Here is a 13014-nt window from a genome sequence, read left to right as displayed (position 1 = left end):
AGGTGCTTGTCAAAACTAGCCTGGGCAGCAGCGTGGAGGGCAGGTTTTGGGTGCAGCAGTTGTGTGTCAGAGCTGCAGGAGGTGAAGGCAGCAGAGATGTCCTTGTCTCTGCCCTGTGCAGGGCTCTGGTGCTTCCCACTGAAGCAGAAGTCTGGCTGGGGGGATGTTCAGTGGAGCCAGGCTGCTGCTGCAGCACCACACACTCACAGCAGCAGAACCAGCAAGGTCTGTGCTCCTGCAGGAATCACAAACTCCCAGAATAGATGGGGTTGGAAAGGACCTCTGGAGATCATTCAGTTCCCTGTGAGAGCAGGGTCATGTGGAGCAGCCATCACAGGAATGTGTCCAGGTGGGTTTGGAATGTCTCCAGAGCAGGAAATTCCACAGCCTCCCTGGGCACCTGCTCCTGTGCTTTGCCACCTCAGTGTGAAGAAATTCTTCCTCGTGTTGAGGGGGCACTTTCTGTGTTTTACTTTCTGGCCATTGCTGCTCCTCCTGTGGCTGGGCACCACTGCCCCTGCCCCAGCATTTGCAAATGAAAGAGGGTTAAACATTTTATGGGATGGGAAATGGCTTTTGAGCTGTTCTCTCCACAGTTTTGCTCCATGTTCTCTCTTTTGACCTGTTCTCTCCACAGTTTTGCTCCCAGCCCCTTGAGTGGGATCACAGAGCTCCAGCCCCAGTGCAGAGCAGGACAATCCCCTCCCTCACCCACGCTGCACCCAGGGCAGAGCCAGCTCTTGGCTGCCACTGCTGGCTCTGAAGTTGCTGTGAGCCCCAGGGCTCTGCTGGGCTGCTCCAGCCCCATCCCCAGCCTGTGCAGCCCTGCCCCAGGTGCAGCAGTGCTGCTGTTGGATCTCACAGGCTGAGACGGCCCAGCTCCCTGTGAGCCCCTCTGGGGCTCCACAGCCCCTTCCAGGTCACTGTTGTTGGCAAACCTGCTCAATGTATGTTAAATTCCTGGATTTGGAGCATTTACAAAAACATTCAAGAGCACCAGCCCTCAAGACAGAGCCCTGTGTAACCCCACTGGTGACTGTCCTTTTTCCCTGCCCTGGAAAATCCATTTCCATGGGAATAATGGGATTTTCTCCCCATTTTCCCTGGATTTGGAGGGGTGTCCTTTCATTCCAGCCTCATCCCAGCTTTGCTGCCATATCCACCCACCCAAATGATGGGATTTTGGGATATTTGGATGTTCCAGCCCCTTCCCCTACATCCCTGGAAATTCTGGGAAGACTGGGCCACTCCTGATGTGACCCCATTTACTGTAATCCTCTGAGCCTGACCTGGCACTGCCTGCTCACCCATGCACAGGGTGGAGCTGTGTGAGGGACAGCTGATCCAAGAGAGTGCTGGAGATGGGATCAAAAGCTCTGCTAAAACCCCAAACCACCACTGCCTTCCCAAAGAGGGCTGACACGGGGCTGGCAGGAGGGCTGGTGCCTCAGAGGGTTGTGTGGCCCTTCAGAGGGACCTTGAGAGGGGCAGAGAGGAACCTTCTGGAATGCAGCACGGGCCAGAGCAGGGGAGAACAACCCAGGCACCAGGCAGGGCTGGGCTGCTGCTCTGTGGAGAAGGGGGTGACGCTGACTGCTCCTGACCAGCCCGGGGGCTCCTGGGGGTGTGAGGGAGGGGATCCTGCCCCTCTGCCCAGCCTGTGAGGCTCACCTGGAATGCTGTGTCAGGACAGGAGGGACGTGGAGCCCCTGGAGCAGGTCTGGGGGGGGGGCTGTGGGGATGCTGAAGGGCCTGGAGCAAATCCTTGTGAGGAAAAGCTGAGGGAGCTGGGGCTGCTCAGCCTGGAGAGGAGCCCCAGCTGAGAGGGGCCTCAGCCCTGGCTGTCCCTGGCTGTCCCTGGGTGCAGGGAGGGACAGAGCAGGCCCAGGCTCTGCTCCAGGCCCAGCAATGGCACCAGAGCCATGGGCAGGGACTGAGCCCAACAAGTCCCAAATGAACACAAAAAACTTCCTTTTGTTTGTTACTGGAGGTGTTTCAGAACTGTCTGGGCACAGCCCTGTGCCCTGGGCTGACCCTGCCCCAGCAGCTGGGGCCAGGTGAGCCACTGTGGGCCCTGGCAGTGTTCTGTGCCTGGGGAATCAGTGCCTGAGCCCCTCCCAAATGGGAATTAAGCAGATGAAGCAGGACCTTCCCCTGTGAGCCCACATGGCTGTGCCTGCTGCCTGCCTTGTCTCTCAAGGGGTTTTCAGCAGCTCCCTAAACACCCCCCAGGATTTTAACACTGAAGTGGCACTGACAGGCTTCAGGGATGCAGGGTCTTCTTCCTTAAGTCTGCTTCAGAACTCGGACATTTAGCACCTGCCACTCAACAGAGACTGTCCAGAGTCCCCAAGCCCCGGAAAACACTGGGGAGTCCCAGATGAATCAGCCCCGGGCCGGACGCACCGTGTCCCGTCCTGACCAGCTCCAGGGCCTGCGGCACTCTGTCCTCTGCAGCCACGGTGTCCCAGCACAGGCTGCACCCCACCCGCGAGCCATTACAGACACGGATACATTACATTACTCCGCTGGCCCTTATCGTTACACACATTCCCCGCTTTGCATTTCATTCTATGGAAGAAACCTGAGCCTGCTTAAGGGACATGAGGGGCAGGACGAATGCACTTCCTGGAGGCTCCACCGAACGCTGCCGGGTGAGCGGAGGGCGCGGGCAGCCCCTGCGGACAGTCCCAGGGAGCGCACCCCGCCGCTCCCTCAGGGGCCGCCGCCATCTTCCCGCCCCTCCCGCCCCGCGCGCGGGCCGCCGGGACGGGGCGGTGCCGGCGCCGGGGATTGGCCCGCCACGATCACGTGGCGGGGGGGCAGCCCTCCGCGAGCCTTTCCCGCGAGGTGTGGCCGCAGCGGCGGCCGCTGATTGGTCGCAGTGCGAGGCGTGGCCGCCGGAGCCATCGCTGATTGGTCGTGGCGCGCGCGGCCCGGCGTGAGGGCAGCACCGCCCACGTGACGCGGGCGCGGGGCCGGAGCGGGCCCGGAGCGGCGGCTGCTCCCGCCGGCGGTGAGTGAGGGAGGGAGGGAGGGCGGGAGAGGGCGGACCCGGCACCGGCACCGCGGCCTCGGGCCCCCCTCCGGCCGAGCTGCCTCCACGGCCCCGCGCAGCCCCGGCCCCGGCTCGGCCCCCGCCGCGGCCGCTGTCCCAGAGACAGCGGTGAGCGGTGAGCGGGCCTCCGTGCAGCGGGGGATCAGGCGGCCGCAGCGCAGCCCCGGCCCGGCAGGTGCAGCCCCGGCTCCGTGTTCACTGCCAGTCTGGCGGGCTCGTTTTGTTTCCCCGCAGCTGGATTTCCTTCAGCCCTTACGGAGAGCTGTGGTGTGAGCAGAGGGAGCTGCAGCGGAGCTGGAGGGATAGCGAGGAACTTCCAGTGTCGGAGGGAAGACTGGTACAAGGACTGACTTCTCTCTTTCTCTCCTTTTTCTCTAACGATTTCAGCAAGCCCCCGCAGCACGGCCCTTTGTCGCTTCCCGGGAAAACTCCCAAAGCAAAGCGCTTGTTGTGCTGCCGGCACCGCAGTTACCGTGGTGAAATCAGCAGTGCAGCCCCACAGAGCTCTCCGAACGCGATGGGAACGATGCCGTGAGGCCTGGTGAGGCTCGGCCATAGCCATGACAGAGCCGCACAGGGTCTCGTTCACCACGCTGCACGGGCCCCTGAGCAGCAGCTTCCTGAAGAGGTCTCGGAAGGACGAGGCAGAGCAGCCCCCGGAGGCGGAGCCCGCGGCCACGGCCGTGCGCATCACCCTGACCCTCTTCGAGCCCGACCACAAACGCTGCCCCGAGTTCTTCTACCCTGATCTCCTCAAGAGCTTTCGGGGGAAAGTAAAAGGGAGTTCTTCAGGTGACAAGGTGAGTGTCCCTGGGGGCCTGTGGGGATCTGTGCTGTAGCTGAGGGTCTCAAGGGCTGTCTCAGCATCACTGTTGTGAGAGCTGGGTCTGCCTTTGCTGTGAGGTGGGAGGAAGGTGTGTGGACATCCTGCAGGCAGGAGAACTGACCCACAGGCTGGGCTGCTTGTTGTCAGGCCGTGCTGTGGCACTCCTTTGGCCTGGCTGGAATGTGGTGTTGGGAGGTGGTGTGCTGGTGGCAGCTGTGGGATGTGATGCTCGTTCAGTTTGGAATGGCTGGATCTAAAGTGAGTTTTGGTAGCTGGGCAGCCAGCAGTGACAAGGAGCTGTTTTCCAAAGAGCACCAAAGGAGACAGGAATGAAAACTCCTGTAGCATCTAAAGTTTGAGTTGGGAGTGTTTGTCTATGACAAGAAACTTACTGGATTCTGTTCCTTTTACTGTTTGCCTTCAGGACTGTTAGCAGTCAGTTGATGCTGTGTGCCACTTAATTTTGGGGGGTTTTTTGAGGGTTGTGAGAAGCAGAGGCAGGTACAAAACTAGCTGGAAGAGCAACCAAACCACAGGGATACTCTCAGAATCCCAGCATAGTTTGGCTTGGAAAGGGCCTTAAAGCTCATCCAGTGCCATCCCTGCCATGGCAGGGACACCTTCCAGTGTCCCAGGCTGCTCCAAGCCCTGCCCAACCTGGCCTTGGGCACTGCCAGGGATCCAGGGGCAGCCACAGCTGCTCTGGGCACCCTGTGCCAGGGCCTGCCCACCCTCCCAGGGAACAATCCCTTCCCAATATCCCATCCAGCCCTGCCCTCTGGCAGTGGGAGCCATTCCCTGTGTCCTGTCCCTCCATGCCTTGTCCCCAGTCCCTCTGCAGCTCTCCTGGAGCCCCTTTAGGCCCTGGCAGGGGCTCTGAGGTGTCCCTGGAGCCTTCTCCTCTGCAGGTGAGCACCCCCAGCTCTGCCAGCCTGGCTCCAGAGCAGAGGGGCTCCAGCCCTGGGGGCATCTCCAGGGCTCCCCTGGACTCTCTCCAGCAGCTCCAGGTCCTGTTGGCCCCAGGGCTGGGGCAGCTCTGCAGGTGGGGGTCTCACCTGAGGGGGCAGAGGGGCAGAATCCCCCCTCCTGCTGCCCACACTGGGGCTCAGCCCAGCCCAGGGGGGTTCTGGGTGCTCTCAGCCAGGGCAGGTCCAGCTGTCACCCACCAACAGCCCAAATCCTTCTCCCAGGGCTGCTCTAAATCCCTTCATCTCCCAGTCTGGACTGATCCTGCAGGTTCCAGGTGCAGCTCCAGCATTTGGCTTGGTTGAACCTTATGAGGTTCCCATGCTCCCAGCTCCCCAGCCTGCCCAGGTCCCTCTGGAGGGCCTCCCATCCCTCAGCTGTGTCAACCTGGCTGGGTGGCACCCCAGACATGCTGAGAGTGCCCTGATCCCACTGTCTGTGTCACTGATGAAGGTGTTGATCCACTCTGTCCTAAAGGTTGATTTATCTGAGCTTCTGCCCAGCTGCTCCAGTCAGGATGGGTTTAATTTCTACAGTTTTGGTGGCAGTGTGGCAGCATTGGCTGTCATGGTTTTACCCCTTTTGTTCTGCAGAAGAAAGACCCAGCTGATCCCTTCAATGATGAGGAAAGGGAAAGGCATAAAGTGGAGGCTCTTGCTAGGAAGTTTGAAGAAAAATATGTAAGTGCTTCTTCTTTCCATTCTGTTATTCTTTGGGCTGGGCAGTGCTGTTCAGGTCTCAGGCAGTGCTTTTAATGCTCACTGGCTCTCAAGTTCCTGTTCTCCCCCAGTCCTTTATCCTGGCTGCCATGTGCTGGTTTTTATGTTCTTTTTCTGTCTCAAGGCTGCAAAAATAGTTCAGATTCATTCTTAAATCAGATGAATCTGATTAAAGCAAATTACAGGAACTAAAGTGAGCAGCAAATCACTTACTGTGACTGATAAAATTGAGTTTTCCTTAAGCAAAAATGAATTCCTAGGCCTCGTTGCTGTGGCAGGATGGAATGTTCCAGGTTTCTGAGCATGGGGCTGTGATGAGCCCACTGCCCTCAGGACACTGCTGCATGGATCTCTCCTACCTGCTCCTTTCTGTTCTTCCTTTTGCGTTATTTCTGTGGTTGGCAGTAAAACCACACTGTGGTTTTTATACCCTTTGGCACATTGGGGTAGCAAGTTTGGTGTTGTTTTGTGACACAGGTTTGGTCACCTTGACACACTGTGTGTGTTTGCTGTCTGTAGCACTGAGTCTGTACCTGCTGCAGCACTTAGGGAAGAGAGCCCTGGCAGGAATGTTGAAGGGATGCAGACCCAGTTCAGCGTGGAGCCTGGCTGGCAGACTTTCATTTGGCTGCACTGTTTTGTTTCTGTATCACAAGGCTTAAACCTGGATTTACCACACCCTGGGAGCGCAGTGTGACGGGAGCCAGCCCTGGTTTGGTTCTGCTGCAGCTTTTCTGTCCTGGAGCCAGGGTTGCTGTCCTGTGTCAGGGTATCTCTGTGGTGCTGGGAAAGAAAAGTGATCACAGTGTCCATGTTTCCTTGTTCAGGGTGGCAAGAGGCGCAGGAAGGACCGGATTCAGGATTTGATTGATATGGGGTATGGCTATGATGAGTCCGACTCCTTCATCGACAACTCGGAAGCTGTGAGTGCTGGGGCTGTCAGTGGCTGAAGGTGGCTGCCTGGGAGTGACCCTGCTCTGGGAGTGAGCCATGAGGCTGCCAGGGCCAGGGAGTGAGAGCTCCTGGGGCAGCTGTGTGGCAGGAGATGCTGGTAGGCATTCCAGTGTGCTCCTGGGGGAGCACAACCTCCTCAGACCCCTGACCAGGGACAGGACTTGGGGAAGTGGCTGGAGCTGAGTCAGGGAGCTTTAAGTGGGATATCAGGAAAAGGTTGTTCTCCCAGGGTATGGTCAGGTGCTGGAACAGCTTTCTCAGGGAAGCAGCCACAGCACCAAGCCTGTGTGAGCTCCAGAGCATTTGGACAAGGCTCTCAGGGGTGCACAGTTGGGATTGGTGGGGTGTCTGTGCAGGGCCAGGAGCTGGACTCGATCTGATGGGTCCCTTCCAACTCAGCATGTTTTGTGATTCCATGAATCCCACTGCATCTTCCAAGCAGCTGAGCTGTGGAATGAAGTAACCAAGGTCCCAGTGCCAATGAATGTTCTCTGTTGTTTCCAGTACGATGAGCTGGTTCCTGCCTCTCTCACTACCAAGTATGGAGGGTTTTACATCAACTCAGGAACGCTGCAGTTCCGGCAGGCCTCTGAGTCTGAGGATGACTATGTCAAAGAGAAGAAGAAGAAGTGTCCCAAGGTCAGGAATGCACCTTTCTCAGTTATTCCCTCTGTTACAGCTCAGAGCTTGCTGCATGAGAGTGTGTTAACATCCAGAGTGGGAAAGATTTGTGTCTTGGTGAGGACAGAATAGGGATAGGCACTTGAAATGCCATTGTATCCTAAAATTTCTTGGTAAAATGAAGCATGTTGGGCATGGATAAGACTCTGCTGGGGTTACCTGGTTCCCAGAGCAGAGGTGGCAGCAGCTCTCTGTCACCCTGGAAGTCACAGCATTATGGGGATGCTGTCAAATGCTGAAGGCAACACGTGCCAGAGCCATGGTGAGGGATGTAGGGGGTTGGGTTAATGAGTCCTGTGTTTTCACATGCCTGGGAGAGGACCCAAAGTGGCTCTGGGAGTGCTGGTAATGTTGTGGGAAACTCTTTGATTGTGACTTGTTTTTAACCCTCTGCAGAAGCGGAAGTTGAAAGATGGGGGTGAAAAAATAAAGAAGAAGAAGAAGGATGATTCTTATGACAAGGAGAAGAAATCAAAGAAGTCCAAGTTTCCAAAAGCTGGGTAAGCAGGGGACGAGGGAATTCTTGCTGCTCAGCACCTTGTGTCAGGGTTCCAGGGGGCTGCAGTAGGAGGCTGTTGCAAACACCAGCACATTTTCCAAACCCCTGTTGTTTCCCAAGTGGGAAAGAAAGGCAAGGGATGATCAGGAAAGGAGCACAGCTCCACAGCAGCACTGTGTGAGCAAAGAGGGCCACAGCTGGCTGCAGGAGTGGTGGTTTTGGAGCTCTGTTTAGGCACTGACAATGGGAACAGATGTGGAGAGGAGAGAGATAGCAACTGTGGGAGGAAAGGCAGGTGGGGAGGGCTTGGGGCTGTGGAGTGTGGGGCTGGCAGGGAGGGAGAGGTTACAAGGCAGGCTGTCACTGCTCTCTCGGGGCAGTCCTTTGTACTCCTGCCCAAAGTATTTCTTGGATGAGTGCTCAGCTCTTTTATGGCTTTTGGGCTGTAAAATGGACTGCTTTTTCTTTTTGTCCTGAGTCATCTTGTGCTGTAGCTCTGTCCTGGCTTTGGTCTGCCTGGCCTGTCACTTTCAGTATCTATATCTGTTGCTTTTCATTAATTTCCTGTATTTTCCTGCAAAGTTTTTTCCCTCTTCCTTTAACTTTGTAATTTATTTTTTCCTGCATGGATCTGCTTTTGGGCAGCAGCAGCCCATGTGTCTGATGGTATCATCAGTGTGTGATTCCTTCAAAGTGAGCAAGGAAAGGAATTTGCTCCCTGGTTTTAACACAGCAGAAAGCTTCACACTAACCTGTCCTGCCTCAATTCCTCTGTACTAATTGTGCATTTCCCAACCTTCCTTGCTGGAATAACAATAATTTCATGTAGCTAAATGAAAGCAGAGCTCTGTGGAGGTGGTTTAAGCCTTAGCACCTCTCTGCAGTGAGTCAGGACAGCCTTCTCTGAGCTGAGATGAGCAGCCAGAACCCTGAGACTTTTAGAAGCTGTAAAATACCTTTTCTGCTGTAATTGGTTAAGGAGCTAAGACTTTCCAGGGAATTGTGCCTGAAGTGAACTGGGGGAGAAGGGCCCCTCTCTGCTCCTTGATCTTGTATTCAGTTCCCTTTCCCCCTCTACGCTTTGTTTGCAGCTTCACAGCATTAAATGCAAGTAAGGAGAAGAAGAAGAAGAAATACTCTGGAGCTCTCAGTGTCAAGGAGATGCTGAAGAAGTTCCAGAAGGAGAAGGATGCTCAGAAGAAAAAAGATGAAGAGCAGAAAGTGGTGACTCCTTCGCCAGCAGACCCCGCAGCCCCACGGGAGGCAGAGGCCATGGCTGACCCCCTGCTGTCCCTCTTTGGCCACGCCAGTGACAGTGACCTGCTGCAGGCAGCCTCAGCCATGGACTCCTTGAGCGAGCTGGACCTGGAGCGGCTCCTCAGCGAGTCCCCCGAGGGCAGCCCCTTCCCCGAGGTGGAGGATGGCAGCGACCCTGCCTTGGAGCAGGAGTTCAAGCAGCCACCATCCCTCCCAGAAGGGCTGCCAGCCCCCCTGGAGAAGAGGATCAAGGAACTGGCTCAGGTACAGCAGCTCCTGGGGCAGTGGGGCTGGCAGGGGGCCCAGCTCTGCTGGGAGGGTGTGTGTGACAGGGGTGTGTGTGTGTGTGTGTGACAGGGGTGTGTGTGTGTGTGTGTGACAGGGGTGTGTGTGTGTGTGTGTGTGACAGGGGTGTGTGTGTGTGTGTGACAGGGGTCTGTGTGTGTGTGTGTGACAGGGGGCTGTGTGTGTGACGGGGTCTGTGTGTGTGTGACAGGGGTCTGTGTGTGTGTGTGTGACAGGGGTCTGTGTGTGTGTGTGTGACAGGGGGCTGTGTGTGTGTGTGTGACAGGGGTCTGTGTGTGTGTGTGTGACAGGGGGCTGTGTGTGTGTGTGACAGGGGTCTGTGTGTGTGTGTGTGACAGGGGTCTGTGTGTGTGTGTGTGACAGGGGGCTGTGTGTGTGACGGGGTCTGTGTGTGTGTGACAGGGGTGGGTGTGTGTGACAGGGGTCTGTGTGTGTGTGTGACGGGGTCTGTGTGTGTGTGACAGGGGTGGGTGTGTGTGACAGGGGTCTGTGTGTGTGTGTGTGTGACAGGGGTCTGTGTGTGTGTGTGTGTGACAGGGGTCTGTGTGTGTGTGTGTGTGATGGGGTCTGTGTGTGTGTGACAGGGGTGTGTGTGTGTGTGTGTGACAGGGGTCTGTGTGTGTGTGTGACAGGGGGCTGTGTGTGTGTGTGACAGGGGGCTGTGTGTGTGTGTGACAGGGGTCTGTGTGTGTGTGTGTGTGATGGGGTCTGTGTGTGTGTGACAGGGGTGTGTGTGTGTGGCAGGGGTGTGTGTGTGACAGGGGTCTGTGTGTGTGTGTGACAGGGGTCTGTGTGTGTGTGTGACAGGGGCTGTGTGTGACAGGAATGGCACAGTTCTGCTGGGAGGGTGTGTGTGTGACAGGGGGGTGTGTGTGTGACAGGGGGCTGTGTGTGACAGGAGTGGCACAGCTCTGCTGGCTGTGTGTGACAGGGGTGTGTGTGTGTGTGACGGGGCTGTGTGTGACAGGAATGGCACAGTTCTGCTGGGAGGGTGTGTGTGTGACAGGGGGGTGTGTGTGTGACAGGGGGCTGTGTGTGTGTGACAGGGGGCTGTGTGTGACAGGAGTGGCACAGCTCTGCTGGCTGTGTGTGACAGGGGTGTGTGTGTGTGTGACGGGGCTGTGTGTGACAGGAATGGCACAGTTCTGCTGGGAGGGTGTGTGTGTGACAGGGGGGTGTGTGTGTGACAGGGGGCTGTGTGTGACAGGAGTGGCACAGCTCTGCTGGGAATGTGTGACAGGAGCTCTGCTGGCTGTGTGTGGCAGCACCCAGGGACAGAGCACATTCCAGTGGGGGAGTTCCTCAGATCCCCTGGGATCACATCTTTGTGTCACTCAGTTTCCTATAAGTGATTTTCTTGAAGGCCCAGATGTCAAGTGATGTCCAAGTGCTGGACCTTGTCAGGTACTGAATGTAAACTTGAGATCACACCTGACCAGGATTCCTTCTTTACCCTTCTTGGAAAAATATGGTCCTGATGCAAGCAGGAATTTCCAAAGTCAGTTTGACATGAATGAGCTGAAATGTGGATTACTGAGCCTAGGGGGCTGGTTTGGGCTGGGACAGAGGTCATTTTCTGCACAGTGGCTGTTTTGGGGCAGATTTGAATTGTGCTGTAAAGAGAGCTGATGGCCCAGGGATGTTTTGTTATTGAGCAGGGAGTGCTCAGCCAGTGCCCAGGCCTTTGCTGCTCCCACCCCACAGTGCCAGCGAGGGGCCTGGGGGGCAGGAGGAGCTGGGAGGGGACAGCCAGGACAGCTGATCCCAACAGGGATATCCCAGCCCAGGGGGTCACGCTCAGCATATGAACCTGGGGGGAGAAGGAAGAGGGGGATGCTTGGAGTGATGGCATTTGTTTTCCCACATGATACATGAGATGGAGCCCTGCTGTCCTGGGGATGGTTCAACACCTGCCTGTCCATGGGAAATGGGGAATGAATTCCTTGTTTGCTTTGCTTGTATGGCTTTTGCTTTCCCTGTTACACAGCCTTGCCTCAGCCCATGGTTTTCTCTTTTACCCTTGTGATTTCCTGCCCCATCCCACCTGGGTGAGGGAGCAGCAGCTGTGTGGGGCTGAGTTGCAGCCTGGGCTTAAACCATGACAAGGACAAATGCCACCATAATATTTTTAAAGTGCTGTGCTGGTCAGGACACTGAAGGGGTGCACAGTGTTGTGTGTGTAAAATCAGAGGGTGCAGCTGGAGAGCATTGCCACAGTTCTGCACTGGGAGAAGGCCTGGAAAGCCCTGTAGATGGGGCTTGAGGATCTGCTAGAACCATTTCCATGTCACAGGCAGATCCCTTGCTGAAGCTTGGGTACCACTGGAGCTGCACCAATTTGGCAATTTGACTCTTTCAGCCATTTTTAACATCTGCTTGTTGGGGTCCCATTTAGGGAGTAATGGATTCTTTGCTTGTTTTCTGCCAAGGTCAGGATTAAAACATTAGATGGTATTTCTTGTTCAGACTCAGGTGTTTATTAGTTCTTATCTATGGCACAGTCCCACAAACCCTGGGTTCTGCAGTACTTTGCTCTAACAAGGTAGAAAATGGCTATGTATCTCTCTCCACAAGGCCTTTTAAGGATAAACTGTCTAACTAAGAAATGACACCTGAATTATTTTTACTTTTAACCCAATAAGCAGCCACCCATGGCCACAATGTGGACTTTTTATCCAATTACACAAAACCACCCAAACCCAAGGAGAAGAAGGTGAAGAAGAAGGACCAGCCTCTGCCCTAAAACCTCCATCTTGCCTTTTATATTTTACTATAGTCTAAAACCTTAACTCTGAGTTTCCCACCCTGTGATAACACACACTTCTATCAAACTCCACACCCACAGTCCCAGTTCTGTCATTCCATTTTGGAAGCCTTCTCCACAGCCTCAGGTCAGTGCAGTGTTCTCTGGGGGGTCAGTGCCTGGCAGCACAGAAAGTCTGAAATTCTCAGCAGCCAGGGTTCCAACAAGTGAGTGAAATATATTAATGTCTAGAAGGTTGATCTTCTGTCTTTTCACCAGCAGCTGCTCCTGCAGCTGGGCTCCTGGGGACTCCCCCATCTTCTCCATCATATGGTGTGCTTGGGGAAGCTCCAGTGTGTTTTGGAGAAGGCAAATATTGGGTGCTGATCAGGGATCCCTTCCTGGCATGTCAAAGTGTGCTTTCAGCCTTGTGGTGTGAGGGCTGTCACCATCAGCCTGTCAACAAGTGCTGGGAGGTTTTGTGCCTGCTGCTGGTGTGGTTTTAAACATTGATTTTAAGTCATAAACATGCCCTTGGAGCTCTGTGGTGGTTCTGCCTCCTGGGGCACTTCAGTTTAGAGCACCTCTTACTGAAGTGAGAGATGCTGAGTACCTCCTGTTACTGAAGATAAGCTGCTCTCAGAGAACTGTCCTGCTGAGTTGTGCATGGGGGTGAGCAGATGGGAGGGGAGAAGGAACTGAAGCAAGTATTGCCACAGCTGATAAAAATAATGGGCTCTTGGTGGATGTTTCTGTTTCAGAAAGCACCAAAACAGCTGTTTGTGACTCTGAGTTAAAGGAGAATATCTTGGAAGTTCCATGATATCAGGTTAATTGTTATGGTGTTGTGAAACAGTTTAATAGCAGAGTCCCCAGTGATTTTCCTGCTTATATTTTCCTGCTGCTGTGTCTCTTGTTTCTGGATTGTGGATGTTAAGAAAAGAGAGAAACTGAAGCCTGTGGGTCAGTTAGGGCTGTGGGACAAGAGCTCAGGTGGCAATGAAG

General features: G+C 55.2%; 1 protein-coding gene across 7 annotated transcripts in view; it reads left to right on the top strand.

Annotated features, from left to right (window-relative positions):
- Positions 1 to 2930: 2930 nt before the first annotated feature.
- Positions 2931 to 13014, top strand: part of UBN1 (ubinuclein 1) — a 35588-nt gene continuing 25504 nt past the window's right edge. For all 7 annotated transcript variants that reach the window (XR_010348236.1, XR_010348237.1, XM_064390745.1 and 4 more), the window contains exons 1-7: positions 2931 to 3016; positions 3446 to 3858; positions 5444 to 5530; positions 6397 to 6492; positions 7028 to 7162; positions 7601 to 7704; positions 8795 to 9224. Coding sequence is in view for 5 of the 7 variants with exons in the window: in XM_064390745.1 (XP_064246815.1) it covers positions 3619 to 3858; positions 5444 to 5530; positions 6397 to 6492; positions 7028 to 7162; positions 7601 to 7704; positions 8795 to 9224 (1092 nt within the window). In the remaining 2 variants the exon portion in view is untranslated. The remainder of the gene's footprint in view (positions 3017 to 3445; positions 3859 to 5443; positions 5531 to 6396; positions 6493 to 7027; positions 7163 to 7600; positions 7705 to 8794; positions 9225 to 13014) is intronic.

The sequence above is a fragment of the Passer domesticus genome, chromosome 15, assembly GCF_036417665.1.
Source record: "Passer domesticus isolate bPasDom1 chromosome 15, bPasDom1.hap1, whole genome shotgun sequence".
NCBI lineage: Eukaryota > Metazoa > Chordata > Aves > Passeriformes > Passeridae > Passer > Passer domesticus.
This window is presented reverse-complemented; position numbering and strand designations above follow the sequence as displayed.